The 13,692-nt window shown below is 50.2% G+C and overlaps 1 protein-coding gene across 3 annotated transcripts in view; it reads left to right on the top strand.

The window, feature by feature from the left end:
• PLXNA2 (plexin A2) overlaps positions 1-13,409 on the top strand; it is a 128,594-nt gene extending 115,185 nt beyond the window's left edge. For all 3 annotated transcript variants that reach the window (XM_074528300.1, XM_074528298.1, XM_074528299.1), the window contains exons 25-32: positions 950-1,109; positions 1,400-1,503; positions 5,620-5,719; positions 7,722-7,912; positions 9,013-9,182; positions 10,947-11,159; positions 11,857-12,007; positions 12,948-13,409. In XM_074528300.1, the coding sequence (XP_074384401.1) occupies positions 950-1,109; positions 1,400-1,503; positions 5,620-5,719; positions 7,722-7,912; positions 9,013-9,182; positions 10,947-11,159; positions 11,857-12,007; positions 12,948-13,043 (1,185 nt within the window). In that variant the 3' untranslated portion in view covers positions 13,044-13,409. The remainder of the gene's footprint in view (positions 1-949; positions 1,110-1,399; positions 1,504-5,619; positions 5,720-7,721; positions 7,913-9,012; positions 9,183-10,946; positions 11,160-11,856; positions 12,008-12,947) is intronic.
• Positions 13,410-13,692: the final 283 nt, after the last annotated feature.

Here is a 13,692-nt window from a genome sequence, read left to right as displayed (position 1 = left end):
GCCCTGGAGCAGGATCAGGGCCCTGCCTGAGCAGGGATCAGGGCCCTGCCTGAACTGTGAGTGTTGCTGGGCAATGAGGACACATGTCCCAGCCAGGTGTGGCCCCAGTTCACAGGTGTGTTAGGAAAATTATTCCACAAACATCAGAGGTTTATGTCCCAAAAGGAGACAGAGAAGTCCCTTTTCGCTATATTTGAATAAAGGCAGAGGCCATGGGGCATTCCCCTGGGATCTCTCAGATTTTTGGAGGACGCAGCCTCATTTTTATCCCAATTTCCCAGCCACATTTCCCTTCTCTCTTTCCCCATTTCTGAGGTACTTGAGAGGTTCAGACTTCCTGATACACCCAATACCAAAGATTCCCCTCCAATGTACAACCCTCCCTTTTCATTTTTAATTCTTACAGAATTTAGGGGGTTTTCCCCATTTCTGAGGTACTTGAGAGGTTCAGACTTCCCAGAACACCTGATACCAGAGATTCCCCTCTAATGTACAACCCTCCCTTTTAACTTTTAATTTTTATGGAATTTAGGCGTTTTTCTTCCCCATTGTTTCTTTGATCTTTCAATGTCTAGTTTCATTTATGAGCAAACCTAAATTTTATTTGTAAAACCAAATATCTTTTCCCATTTATCAATCAGTGAAATCCTTCCCATTGTTTCTTTTAACTCTGCTGGTTTGATCCACCAGCAGACCCAGAGCTGGTTTGTAAAGACAAATCCACTGTTCCTCTCAGGTGGGAGGGGAATGTTTTACTTCCCTGTGCTCTGGGCAGTGCTCTCCTGCAGCCAGTGAAAATGGACATCCAGGGCTCCTCTCTCAGCAAGAATTGTGTAAATATTATAAATGCAATGGCAGGGATGCATTTAGGGCTGCAGTGGGGTGTTTTGTGGGAAGAGGCTGTTGCGACACCTCTCCTCCAGAGCATGGTGTGCTTCTCCCCCTGCAGATCCTGAACTGTGTGAACCCAGACAACGAGAACAGCCCAGAGATCCCTGTCAAGGTGCTGAACTGCGACACCATCACGCAGGTCAAGGAGAAGATCCTGGATGCTGTGTACAAAAACGTGCCCTACTCCCAGAGACCCAGAGCTGTGGACATGGACTTGGGTAGGGGCTGCCCTGCCTGGTGGGAGGGGGTGATCCCTGGGGCTGGGGGTGATCCCTGGGAGTGACCAGAGGGGCTGGGGGTGATCAGAGGGGTTGGGGGTGATCAGAGGGGTTGGGGGTGATCCTGGAGGTGATCCCTCAGGTGATCAGAGGGGTTGGGGGTGATCAGAGGGGCTGGGGGTGATCCCTGTGGGGCTGGGGGTGATCCCAGGGGCTGGGGGTGATCCCAGGGGCTGGGGGTGATCCCTGTGGGGCTGGCACCCCCTGACCGTGGCTCTCCCCCTCCCCAGAGTGGCGGCAGGGCCGCATTGCCCGCGTGGTGCTGCAGGATGAGGACATCACCACCAAGATCGAGGGCGACTGGAAGCGCCTGAACACCCTGGTGCACTACCAGGTGAGGGAGCAGCCCCCCTGCCAGCCCCCAGCAGGGAACAGAGCAGCAGGAGCCCAATCCCAGTGACTCCTGTGCCCAGGCAGTCTGTGTGATAAACCAGAAGGGTTCCATGTGCTTCAGCATTAGGGGGGAAAGCAGCCTTGACACGGAGCTCAAGGGAAGCAGCAGAGTTGAAAATTGGCTGAATTAAACCTGCCAGCCGTGGGAGGGAGGCAGAGGGAGCAGTGCAGGGGCATTTCTGGGGATGAGGGGGCTGGGGAGGGCAGCACGGGGGGCTCAGGGCTTTGTCTGGGGTCTGGGACAGCCTGGAGTGCAGCAGGAGGGACACAGAGTCACAGGGAAGTGGAGCCAGGCAGTGAAATGCTCACACAGGGTGGGTGAGAAGGGCTAAGAAATTCTTGTCATCTTTATCTTCTGGATAGGGCAGAGTCTGCTGGAAAGGGCTCCTCACAGTGTGAAAGATGGGAAAAGAGGGAGCTGGGGAAGGTTTGGTTAGAGGGAATTTATAATAAAGAAGATGGGAAGAGAGGCGAGGAGGGGGCTGAGGAAGGTTTGGCTGCAGGGAATCAAAGGCTTTCCCTCCCAGCCTGCCTGCAGCACAGGATAAGTGCATTAATTGGGACTGTAACCTACTCCTGTCCATCACCACCTCCCCAGAAGTGTTTAGTGTTTAATCTGGCATCTCTCCCTGTTTATCCAGCATCTCCAGTCCATCAGCCTGACTCACGCTGGGGGACTTGAATGGGAGCCAGTATTGACAGGAGCCCTGCAATCAGGGAGCCAGGCTGCAGAGTGCCATCAATATGCACCGTGCATGGTCAAAAGCACCTCCAGGGTCAACTTTTCCAAGCAGCCCCCAGGATTTAAACACAGATTACCATGAAATGTCAGAGGAGTTGCACAGATTAATTCCATTGTTCCTAAAAATCTGTTTTACCTGACAGTTGCAAGGGATTAACCAACATGCAGGGAAGCAGCGAGACTTTATTATGCCTTGATCTTTAAAAGTCATCGTGAGGAAGTCACAAGTGAAAGCTGTGCTTGTCTGATGTCTGCTGGATGCTGGGGGAGGGAGCACTTTTGTTCCAGAGCCTGTGGGAAAACCTGAGCCAAAAGCTTCCCCTTAAAATAAACAAAATCCTCGCAGCACTCGGGATGCTGCAGCTCTTGCTGCCATTTGAGTGTCAGGTTTGCTCTGGAAGAAAGGAGGAGTTGGCAGCCAGACATCCAGCCAGGTAGGGACACGAGCCCCAGCCCTGCTCAGCCCAACTGAGCTGTCTCAGGCATTAAAGAGAAGCCAAATTCTCTTCACTGCAGCAGCAGAAATCCTGTCAAGGCGAGCCTTTTGCCAAAAACTAACAGATATATATATATATATATATATATATTTTTTTTTTTTTTTTTTTTTTTTATTCTTACCCGTTTGGATTTTTTTTCTGTTGGGTAAAATTTTTTATTAGGTATCCAAACTGCAGATGTTCCAGGACTGCACAGTAAAACAGATACCTGGGTAAAGTCCCAGCTTTAGGAGGGTGTAAAATCACTGGGGTTCCTCGAGCTCTCACTGTTTAACAGGAGTGTGACACTTGAGCCAGGTGTGGTTCAAGCCATTAAAATAAACGTGGATTTCCAGAAGAGCAGTGAAGATGATTTCTGGATTTCTAGGAAAGAAGTGAAAGCTGCTTTGCACAGCGCTGCCCATTTTTTATTCAGAGCTGTTTTGTCTTTATCCTGCTCCGAAGGCAGGGAGATCCCTGGGTTTGCAGAGGGTGCTGGGGATGCTCAGCCCAGGTTCCAGGTGTGTCCCTGGGACAGTGCTGCACCTGCAGGACCCTCCTGGTGCTCAATTCCTGCTCCTCATTCCCAAAATCCATTCCCTGCAGCTCCAAGGCTCCAAAGCACCCTCCTCCTCCTCACTGTGCCCCGAGGATGGTTATTTATTTAATCCCAAGGGTTTCCCAGCTCCACACCTGGATGCTGGATTTTGTTGCTTTTGTTTGCTACATTAGAATCACAAAAATACAATAGCTGATCAAATGCATTTTTCATGGGAAGCCTTCACATTCAAAACCCAAATTTGAATTAAAGAGAAATGTTCACCTTTCTAATAGTTTTGAACCACTTTATGAAATTATAGAGAGAACTGTGCACCTCCTGCTTATTTCTTCATTTATAAAAATAGATGTGTAGCTTAAATAAGTGTAATTCTTTGTTAAATTCTCCAGAGCTGTTACACATGGCAGGGAATTGTATTACATTTGTGTCGTATCCTTTTGGTTTCATGGCTATTAAACTCCATGGGAGAGTCCTGCCCCGCGTGGTTTCGCTCGGGAAAAATGAAACCCTGAATTTCATATGGGATGATTTACAGTGGCTCACGCAGGGTTAACTCAGAGGCAGCAGAGCGTGAATACCTGTCAGCCCCTGCCAGTCTGGAGAGGCCAGGAGACCAGGAAGCTGCTTTAAATGAAAAATTAGGAGGAGAAAGGGGAGGTTTGGGTGGAAAATGAGGTTTAGGAGGTGAGAGTGGTGCGGACGCGGAGCGGGAATCGTCGTTGCGCCCTCACTGCCCCTTGCAGACACAGCTCCATGCCCTGGGCTCCCTCCTCCCTTCCCAGCCTTCCTTTTCCCTGTCTTTAAGGTGCTTTGTGCCCCGTGTTTCCAGCTTGTAGAATAATCAGAATATTTATAAAGTTGTGGAGCAGCCAGGCAGCCCGGAGCGCATCCCAGGGGTGCTGTGGGAGCGAGCGAACGCGTGCTGCACCTGAGGCTGCTCTGCAGCTGCTGGGGCTGGGCTGACAGCAGCCATTCCACCCCAGATTTACTGACTGAGAGGGCCCTTTCTGTGTGTGTGTGTGTGTGGAATTTTTAGTGCCTCTCTCCCAGTTAAGCACAGCCCTGGTGGAAATGGATCCGGCCCGGGAGCACCTCGGGTTTCTCCCTGGTGAGATGGAGCTGAAGTGGCAGCTAATAACAGCCTGAGAAAATAATATCAGCACTGATCACTCCTTCCAATGGCTTAATAAATTGGATGAAGTGAGGCAGGAGCAGCGAAGGAAATTATGGAGGTGTTTGGAGTGTTTTGCTTAGGAAAATCTCACTTTTGTGCTGTGAAACACAAGTAACTATTATTTCCACTATCACCAGCAATAATAAGAACTCGGATTTCCATGAAACCTTTCATCTGGATGGAGCCCAAAGCCTTGGAGGCAGCACAGGTCCTTGTGTGCAGCTCCCCTTGGTGCTGCAGAGAGGGTACAGAGCCCTGGAGCTGCTGGGGGAGCAGAAACCTCCATTCATGGGGTCAGTGCTGAGTCCATCACAGAACTCCTGGCAGATAATGCAGGGTTTAGCCCCAAAAAGCAATTCCTGCAGCAGGAAGAGGCATTTCTTTTGTGCTGAGCCTCTAAAAGTGTCTGCTGGGCCCTGGCAAGACGTGGTGACTCTGTGCTCCCTCACTGTGCTGCACCACAGGTCACAAGTTCAAAATTAAAAGCTCCTCAGGCCCATTCCCTGGAAACCTGCAGCTCCTTAATTAAGGGGAATAAGTTAGAAAACTTCCAGTGACTACCAGATTTATAGGGAGGATAAAATTAAACATGGCTACTAAAATCTGCTGTAACAAAACCTTGTTAGTGCTAATGTTCATTTATAGTTTGACTTCCCAGTGTTTAATTCCTTCTCTGGAGCAGTAAAGGGATAACAATTAAATACCCTGAAAGATGGCTTTATGACTTGCTCCGCTGTAAATCAAACTTTTAAAGTTCGTAAAAATTGCTAAAATAAAAAATGGTTTAATAGGAATGTTTTATGGCCCATAACGTTATTACAGCCCTTTTATTCCCTCTGCATTGTTACTTTAATTGGATCACAACAATTCTTGAGATTCTCATTTTTATTGGGTAAGGCATAACCTTAAATCAGAACGACCAAAAGCATCTTCACCACATCTTTTGATTTATCCTTCATTTCCTTCAGCCTCCTGCTGTATCCTGGCCCAGCTCAGGGCTCAGGGAGCATGTCCTGGTTTGCCTTTGCCAGGAATTGCTGGATCAGCTGCCTGGGATCACAGGGTGGGCAGGGAGCCCCCCTGACTGGTCCTGTTTGCCTCCCCAGGTGTCAGACCGCTCCGTGGTGGCTCTGGTGCCCAAGCAAACCTCGTCCTACAACATCCCTGCCTCTGCCAGCATCTCCCGCACCTCCATCAGCAGATACGGTGAGAAACGGGATGGGAGGGACGCACACTGGGGTGTAGGTGGGGAAAAAACAGCAAAAAACCTCCCAAAACAAGGGTAAATCCAAACAGAAAAACGTCCCTGGCTGCTGGTTTGGATTGCAAAGGCTTTTCCAGCTGTGAGAACAGCAAAAGGAGCAGGAGAGGTGAGAGGAGGGAAAAGGAAATGCCAAGAACAGGAGCAGCCTTTGGGGAATGTGGGGTTTGGGGAAGGTGCAGGGGGCTCAGAGGGGTTGGGTGATGCAGGAGAGGATCTTTGAGCCCTTGAGCAGCACCACAGATAAACCTGATTTATCTGATCCTCCCCCTGCTCCTCCCCAAGTGCAGGATCCTGAGCTCGGAGCTAATGGGTCACAAATGGGGAAGGGCAATCTTAGCGCAGAGTGCAGGGATGTGCACACCTGGGAATTCCTGATTTGCATAATAGAAGGGCTCAGCACATTCCAGAGGGTCCCTGAAGATGCTGCAGCCTGAGAAAATGAGCCTGCAAGGTGCCAGGTGCACGCTTGGAACACTAAATCCACAATAATTGTAATAATAGACTTCCATAAAAGGCAGCAGTGGCAAAATCTCTCGAGTGCTGATCTTTCATTATCGTTCATTTCACAGAGTGTTTTACCAGCAAAAAGTCTCCTGACAAACCCATCTCCTCCTCTTGTTTATAGCTCCCAAAATAATGTTGGTTTTTAGCTTGAGTGAGTGTTCTGAGGAGCCACAACCAGGGGAGTGTTGCGGTAAAAACCAGGAGAAAAGGCATTTTTCCCTGCCAGGCCCACACATCCCACAGTGCAGGTGAAGGAAAAACCAAGGCTGGGTCTCACAGCCTGAGCCCTCAGTGCTCATTGATCTCTGTCAGCTGGAAAAGCTTTTGCAAAGCACCAATACGAGCCATCATTGCTCATGTTAAGATTAATATTTCTAATTGTGCCGGCAGAATTTAAATTAGATACTTATTTACTTCCCCTGTCATATATCAGTACAGAGATATGTTTAAAAATAGAATTACTGCATGCTTCCTGAGCTGTCCCCCTGTCTGTCTCCTTAATTATATCAGTTGGAGCACTCATTTATCTAAGCCTTAATCAGGGATGAAAATCCAGCTACTTTGGTAATGACTTGAGTATTTCCCTCAGCTGATTTACGATCGATCCCCGCACTCCTGACGAGGAGGGGGAGCAGTGAATTGAAGGCTAAACTTGAGAAAATGCACAACATTCCCAGAGAACAAAGAAATGTTCTTTGAGGAGGAAAAATCCAGTAAGGCACATTTGGGCTCCTCAGCCTCGTGTCTCATCCTGGAGATGCTGGGGATCCAGGGAGGGACATTCTTTGGGAAGGGAAATAAAACAATAAATGTGCCACATCCCCCATGGTTTCTGAGCAATTCAGGGAAAGTTCCCTGGTGCCCTTTGAGCTCCCTTTTCCCTGCAGGGACAGCCCAGGGATGGCTCAGGGTGCAGGACTGGCCTCAAGCTCTGCTGTTGATGCTCAGCTTGAGTCCTCACTGCTCTCCTGAAAGCCTCAAGGACAAGCTCAGCAGCTTCTCCTGCCCTTTGTGCTGGCTGTGCTGGGCAGCTCCTCGTTATTTACAAAATCCTGAAATTGGAGCTCTGCTTCTGCGGGAGCCGGTGCCCGGGGTCGTGTGTACAAGCTGTGGCTCAGGGAGGATTTTTGTGTGGATCTGTATGAGGAGGAAAGGATGTGAATGGGGCAGGGAAGGCCATATATGGGAGGGAAAAACGCTTAGTTCTGAGGTTTTTTGTTGAACGGAGACCACCACAGATTTTTGCCAAACACCAAATATTGACGGCACAGAACGAGAACTCGCGCGCAACAAAACCGCGGTGATTTTCCATTTCATTCCCCCACCAAAAAAAAAAAAACCCCAGTGCCAACAATTTGGGCATTACCATCTCTGTTGAGGGCACTGAGGAGGTGCAGAAGGTTTTGCTGTGAGCGTGACCAGGCTCTCTCCCTGGCTCAGACTCCACGTTCCGCTACACGGGCAGCCCCGACAGCCTCCGCTCGCGCGCGCCCATGATCACGCCCGACCTGGAGAGCGGCGTCAAGGTCTGGCACCTGGTCAAGAACCACGACCACGGCGACCAGAAGGAGGGGGACAGGGGCAGCAAGATGGTGTCTGAGATCTACCTGACCAGGCTGCTGGCCACAAAGGTAACTGGGCTGGGTTCACATGGGGAATGCACGGTGAGGGGTCCTGGTGACGCTCAGCTCCCACCTGGCTGGGTTCTCCTGGCATTGGGAAACTCCTGGAGCAGCAACAAAAGCACAGCCCACATTTCCTCACACTCAAGGCATTTGCTGCAATTCTCCATTTTTTTTTTTTTTTTTGCACAGTGTTAAAAGTGTTCACCAATTTACAAATTGGTGAATGAAGCAGTGCCTGGAAATATTTACCCATTCCCTCAACCAGACATGATTTTCCTGCCTTTCCCCATGTGCTCATCAGTGTGGATAACACAGCTGTGCTCTGGAAAGCAAAAATAAATTTATTTCAGGTTAGAAATAAAGAGTAAAGGAGTGAGTAGCTCCAGGCTGGAGCTTTTTGAAAGACCCTGACCTTGGTTATTCCCATGGGATCTGTGGTGGCACTTTTTGGGGCTGGTAACATTTGGTGTCCCTTCCTGCCACCACTGCTTGGCCAGGGGAGTGCCTGTCCCTCCTCTCATCCCCTGGATTGCTGCTTCTGTCACCAAAACTGCAGGAAAAACAGAAACTTCCAACAGCATCTTTTCAATATTAGAGAATTAGGGATTACTTTATTCTGGCCAGGATGTGCAATAGAAATTATTTCATCCACACAAGCCTGAGTTGTGCAATGAAAATCATTCCATCACACATGGCTTTTTACCCAATTTTTCACCTATTTATACATAAAACCTCCAAGGAAATTCACATTCGCTGCTTCTAAATCACACAGTTCTCAGCACTTGATCTCCTATTGGTTATTGATCTTTTCAGTGCTAATTTGGTCCTGGTGCTTTGGTTCTCTTATCAATCATTTTCCAGACCGGGTGTCTCTGACCACACCGGGGGTGATGTTTGTCAATGTTCATTTATCCCCTCTGTATCTTCTGGCTCTGGGAATCTCCTTTTCATTGACTGAAGCCCACAAGCCAGAAATTCTGAAACCCTTGGTGAAATGGAAAGAAAACCTCAATTCCCCCCACCCTGCGCTAGGCGAACAAACCCCTAAATAAAATTACATTACAAAAAGAAGCTGGAATCTGTCTGATCTGCCCTCCTGCCACCAGGGCACGCTGCAGAAGTTTGTGGATGACCTGTTTGAGACGCTGTTCAGCACGGTGCACCGTGGCAGTGCCCTGCCCCTGGCCATCAAGTACATGTTTGACTTCCTGGACGAGCAGGCGGACAAGCACGGCATCCACGACACCGACGTCCGGCACACCTGGAAGAGCAACTGGTAACGGGGGAAAGGGGGCAAATCTGGGCGATTCTGGGCAAAAAATGGTGTGGGGGATGGTTTTGGGATGGACTAGGGATGGCCAAGCCCCAAAGCAGGACACAAAGGTGTGCTGCCTACGGGGTGGGAGCCTTGGTGAGCTGCCAGTGTTCACAGGATGCTAAAATCCTGAAGTATCCTGATTTGGAAGGGGAGGGCGATGGCCTGGCTGTCTCTCTGGGTATTCTGTGATTCTGGACAAAAAAAAAGATGTGGGGAATCATTTTGGGATGGGCTGGGAATGGCCAAGTCCCAAAGCAGAGCACAAAGCTCACGGGGTGGGAGCCTCGGTGGGCTGCCATGTTCACAGGATGCTAAAATCCTGAAATATCCTGATTTAGAAGGTAAGGGAGATAGCCTGGCTGTCTCTATACCCAGGGTGGGAGCTGGACACTGCCCTCGGGCTGTAGATTTGCACATCTGGACTTTGGAAAGAGCGGAAATCGAGGTTCCAGTGCCTGCCCTGTGCTGCCTGCACAGCCCTGCTGTGCCACAAATGCCAGCACTGGCTGGGAAGGGGAGCTCAGCCAGTGGCTGCACCTTTCCCATCACTTTGGGAAGCACCTGGAGCATTTGGGCATCAGCAGGAGGTGGCACAGGGAGAAGGAGCCAGCTCTGCATGCCTCAGGCTGCAGCCAGGTCCAGCCTCTCCAAGCAGTGGGAGCTCCCACATCTCTGCCTCTGCTGCTATTTTAGGATTAAAACCTCTGTGGGCTGGAAATTTACCTCTGCAAGAAAGGAATAAAAAAGCACAACAAATGGTTGTTCCCTGAAGACCTTGCATTTTCCCCCGAGTCCCTCGTGGTTTAAAAGGCCTCTAATCATCATGGCTGCAAAAACTGCTTCCCTGCTAAGGCAGTGGGAAGCTCAAAACGATTAATTTAAAGCCTTAGAAGGAGTTATTGGGATAAAAACTGTAGAACCACAAGAAATTATGAGAAACAAAGAAAGCAATGACCACCAGAGTTTGGTCTGCCAGAGCCAACAGGCCCCACCAGGCCTGGACCTTCCTTCTCCCCATCTCAGCTGAGCTGCAGCATTTCCAGAAAGGGAATTTTTGTGGGGATGTGGGAGAAGGCTGCCCCTGGAGCAGGTCCAAGCAAATGGAAGTTTGGAAGAGGGAGCTGGGGTGTTTGGGGCTGGGGCTGAGCTGCTCTCCTGCAGCACTGCAAGAGTTAAGGCTGCAGCCTTCAGCGAGCTGGAGAGACAGAGAGAGCTGCGACTTGAAAGGTAATAGAAAGCAGCAGCTGCTTTTTTGATCCTGCTATACAGCCAGAGAAAAAAAGGAATAATAATTCCCCTTTGATTGCAAAGGCCCCGGGATTTGGGGACAAATCCTGTGGTTCCTGCTGCCAGCTCGCGGGTCCTGGAGAGCGGCCGGGCAGAGCTGATCAGTGCCAGGGCTCACCCCACACTGACCCTGCTCTGGGGAGCTCTTCCTGATGGGCTCCTCCTGCAGGTGCTGCCCCAGCACCCCTAAACTGCCCAGCCCTGCCCTGCCCCTCATCTCCTCCACTGCTCCTTGTGGGATCTGAGCCTGGAGCAGCTCCTGGGCATGGCAGGGTCCACCAGCAGCAACTGGTGCTTGATGGCCTCGGCCCAGCTCCTGTTTAAATTCTTCTCTTATTCTCCCCACCACTCGTGTTCTGCCTGGGAGCACCATCCACAGCACGAGCCCTTTCCTTTTGTTTTTCATTTCATTCCAATTCTCCCTTTGCCTCCCAGCCTTCCCCTGCGCTTCTGGGTGAACGTGATCAAAAACCCTCAGTTCGTGTTCGACATCCACAAGGGCAGCATCACGGACGCCTGCCTGTCCGTGGTGGCTCAGACCTTCATGGATTCCTGCTCCACCTCCGAGCACCGCCTGGGCAAGGACTCCCCCTCCAACAAGCTGCTGTACGCCAAGGACATCCCCAGCTACAAGAGCTGGGTGGAGAGGTGAGGGCAGCACGTGGGACTGGGGGTGCTCTGAAACCCCATGGATCTCAGGATAGAGCATCCTGTGGGTGCAGGGTGCTCTGAAACCCCATGGATCTCAGGGCAGAGTATCCCCAGTGGAAGGGAAGCACAAGTGTGACCGTGTTCACAGGGATCCGAGGATGAGGGAAGAGACAAGGATCTGACTCCATGTTTCAAGAAGGCTGATTTATTATTTTATTATATATATTACATTAAAACTATACTAAAAGAATAGAAGAAAGAATAGAAGAAAGGATTTCATCAGAAGGCTAGCTAAGAATAGAAAAGGAAAGAGTGATAACAAAGGCTTGTGGCTTGGACTCTCTGTCTGAGCCAGCTCACTGTGGTTGGCCATTAATTAGAAACAACCCCATGAGACCAATCACAGATGCACCTGTTGCATTCCCGAGGCCTCTCAGCTTCTCAGGAGGAAAGATCCTAAGGAAAGGATTTTCATAAAAGATGTCTGTGACACACAAGGACCAGCAGTGGTTCTCAGCCCCACCAAGCACCGCTGCTTCCGTTTTCAGCTCATTACAGCCCAAAATCCCATTTTGCTGGATGCAAACACAAAACAAAAATATGTTCTTATCCCTGCAGAGCTTAGCTTAAATCCCAGGGGGCACAAGGACATTTGTGGTGCTCCTGTTTCTCATTTTCCCCCTCATTCCTGCAGGTATTACGCCGACATTGCCAAGCTCCCGGCCATCAGTGACCAGGACATGAACGCCTACCTCGCCGAGCAGTCGCGCCTGCACGCCGTGGAGTTCAACATGCTGAGCGCCCTCAACGAGATCTACTCCTATGTCAGCAAGTACAGCGAGGAGGTGGGTGTGGGCAGCAGTGTCCCCTGGGTCACGGTGGTGTCCCTTGGGCAATGGTGTGCTCTAGGCAGCAGTGTCCCCTGGGCAATGGTGCCCCCAGGGCAACAGGGCCCCATGGCAGGTGTGTGGGAGAGCAGAAGCAGTGCTGGGCTGTGTAGGGATCCCTCTGCTGCCTCCCGGATCTCCTTGGCCTCCCTTCCCTGGATTCAGCCCGGCTGTAGCTGGCGCCGCTCCTGCCCCGCTGTTCTCTTCACGCACAGAGGGGTTTGGGATTGGCCACACTTGTAGCATCCTCCCCGGGAGGACTGAGAGCTGAAATATTGCGGGAGCACCTGGATACCTCAGCTCTGGCATGCACCCAGTGAAGTGGAAAATATTCATGACCCATCAAAGCTCCCCAGAAACCTCGGTGTCCTTTGGGAGCAGCACGGTCCAAATCCCTGTTGTAGTGGCACAGGCTCCTGTTTGCAAAGGCTTCCTGGCAGCCTGAGCTCCTTTAATGAATGCATCACTTGAAACCAAGTTCTCGCCATCTGTTCCACCCCTTCATTTCTCTGCAAGAAGAACCGATTTTGTAATTATGTCCGTGAAACGGAAGGGTTTTGTCATTGAACTGCATGTAGCCATTTGTGATACAACGCCACGGCTATTTTCCCATTAGGCTTGAAAAATCTCATCACTTTCCTGCTAAACAAGACAAGAAACGTGGACTCCAAGGCACCAGAAATGTGGAGTCCAAGGCACCAGAGTAGTTTTTGTTGGGTGGGTATGGAGGGGTCCAACAAACCAACAACAGGCACGTTGCTTTGCTATTTATTGGGATTTCACAGCTCCTCACATGGAGTTGCTCACACTCACTGCCCACCCGCCTCTCCCACCCCCTCTCTCACGCTGATTTCTCTCTCTGATTCATTTTTTCCCCCTTTTCCCGTTCTCCCCCCAGCTCATCGGAGCTCTGGAGCAGGACGAGCAGGCTCGGAGGCAGCGCTTGGCTTACAAAGTAGAGCAACTCATTGGGGCCATGTCCTTCGAGAGCTGAGGAAAGGTCACGGGCAGCAAAGGGCAGAGCATCGCACAGACTCTCGGGAATTCGGAGGGAGAACAAGCAAGGAAGGCACTGGACACACCCGCCAAGGCTCTTCTGGAGAGAGCAGGGCCTGGCTCAAGGACTGACTGTGTTCAAAAACCATACAGGATCCGGTTTGGAAGGGCGGGAAGGGAAGATGAAGCATCTCCATCACAGTCCAAGCAAGGTGGATCATTTTTTCGAGTGTACGCGCAAAGAAGGAACCTGGAAAGTCTGGATGTCTCCACGACTGCTGCTTTGCATGAAAATTGTTTAATGTATATTGGAAAATAAAACTTTATTTAAAGGGTTTTTTTAAAAAAATAAAAACAAAACAAAGGAAGAAAAAGAAAAAAAAATAGAGCAAAAACCACAGAGGCCATAGAGATAATCCTGGCAAGGAGGATCAGCTCTGAATCCTGTCCCTGAGAGCCTTCCAAGGACACGGCTCAGGCATTCTGCAAACGGACTGTCACACAATTGGAACGTCTGGAAAACCAAAATGTCTTCGTTTGGGATTCTTACAACACATAGGAGCACAAGTTTGCACCACACCTTTTTACACAAGCGAAATAGCAGTTTTGCCCGAAAATAGTCCAGTGGCTGAGTAACTTAGAGGCAC

This window comes from Zonotrichia albicollis, chromosome 28 (assembly GCF_047830755.1).
Source record: "Zonotrichia albicollis isolate bZonAlb1 chromosome 28, bZonAlb1.hap1, whole genome shotgun sequence".
NCBI classification, from domain to species: domain Eukaryota; kingdom Metazoa; phylum Chordata; class Aves; order Passeriformes; family Passerellidae; genus Zonotrichia; species Zonotrichia albicollis.
The sequence above is the reverse complement of the archived record's forward strand: the minus strand, read 5'-3'. Positions and strand labels throughout refer to the sequence as shown.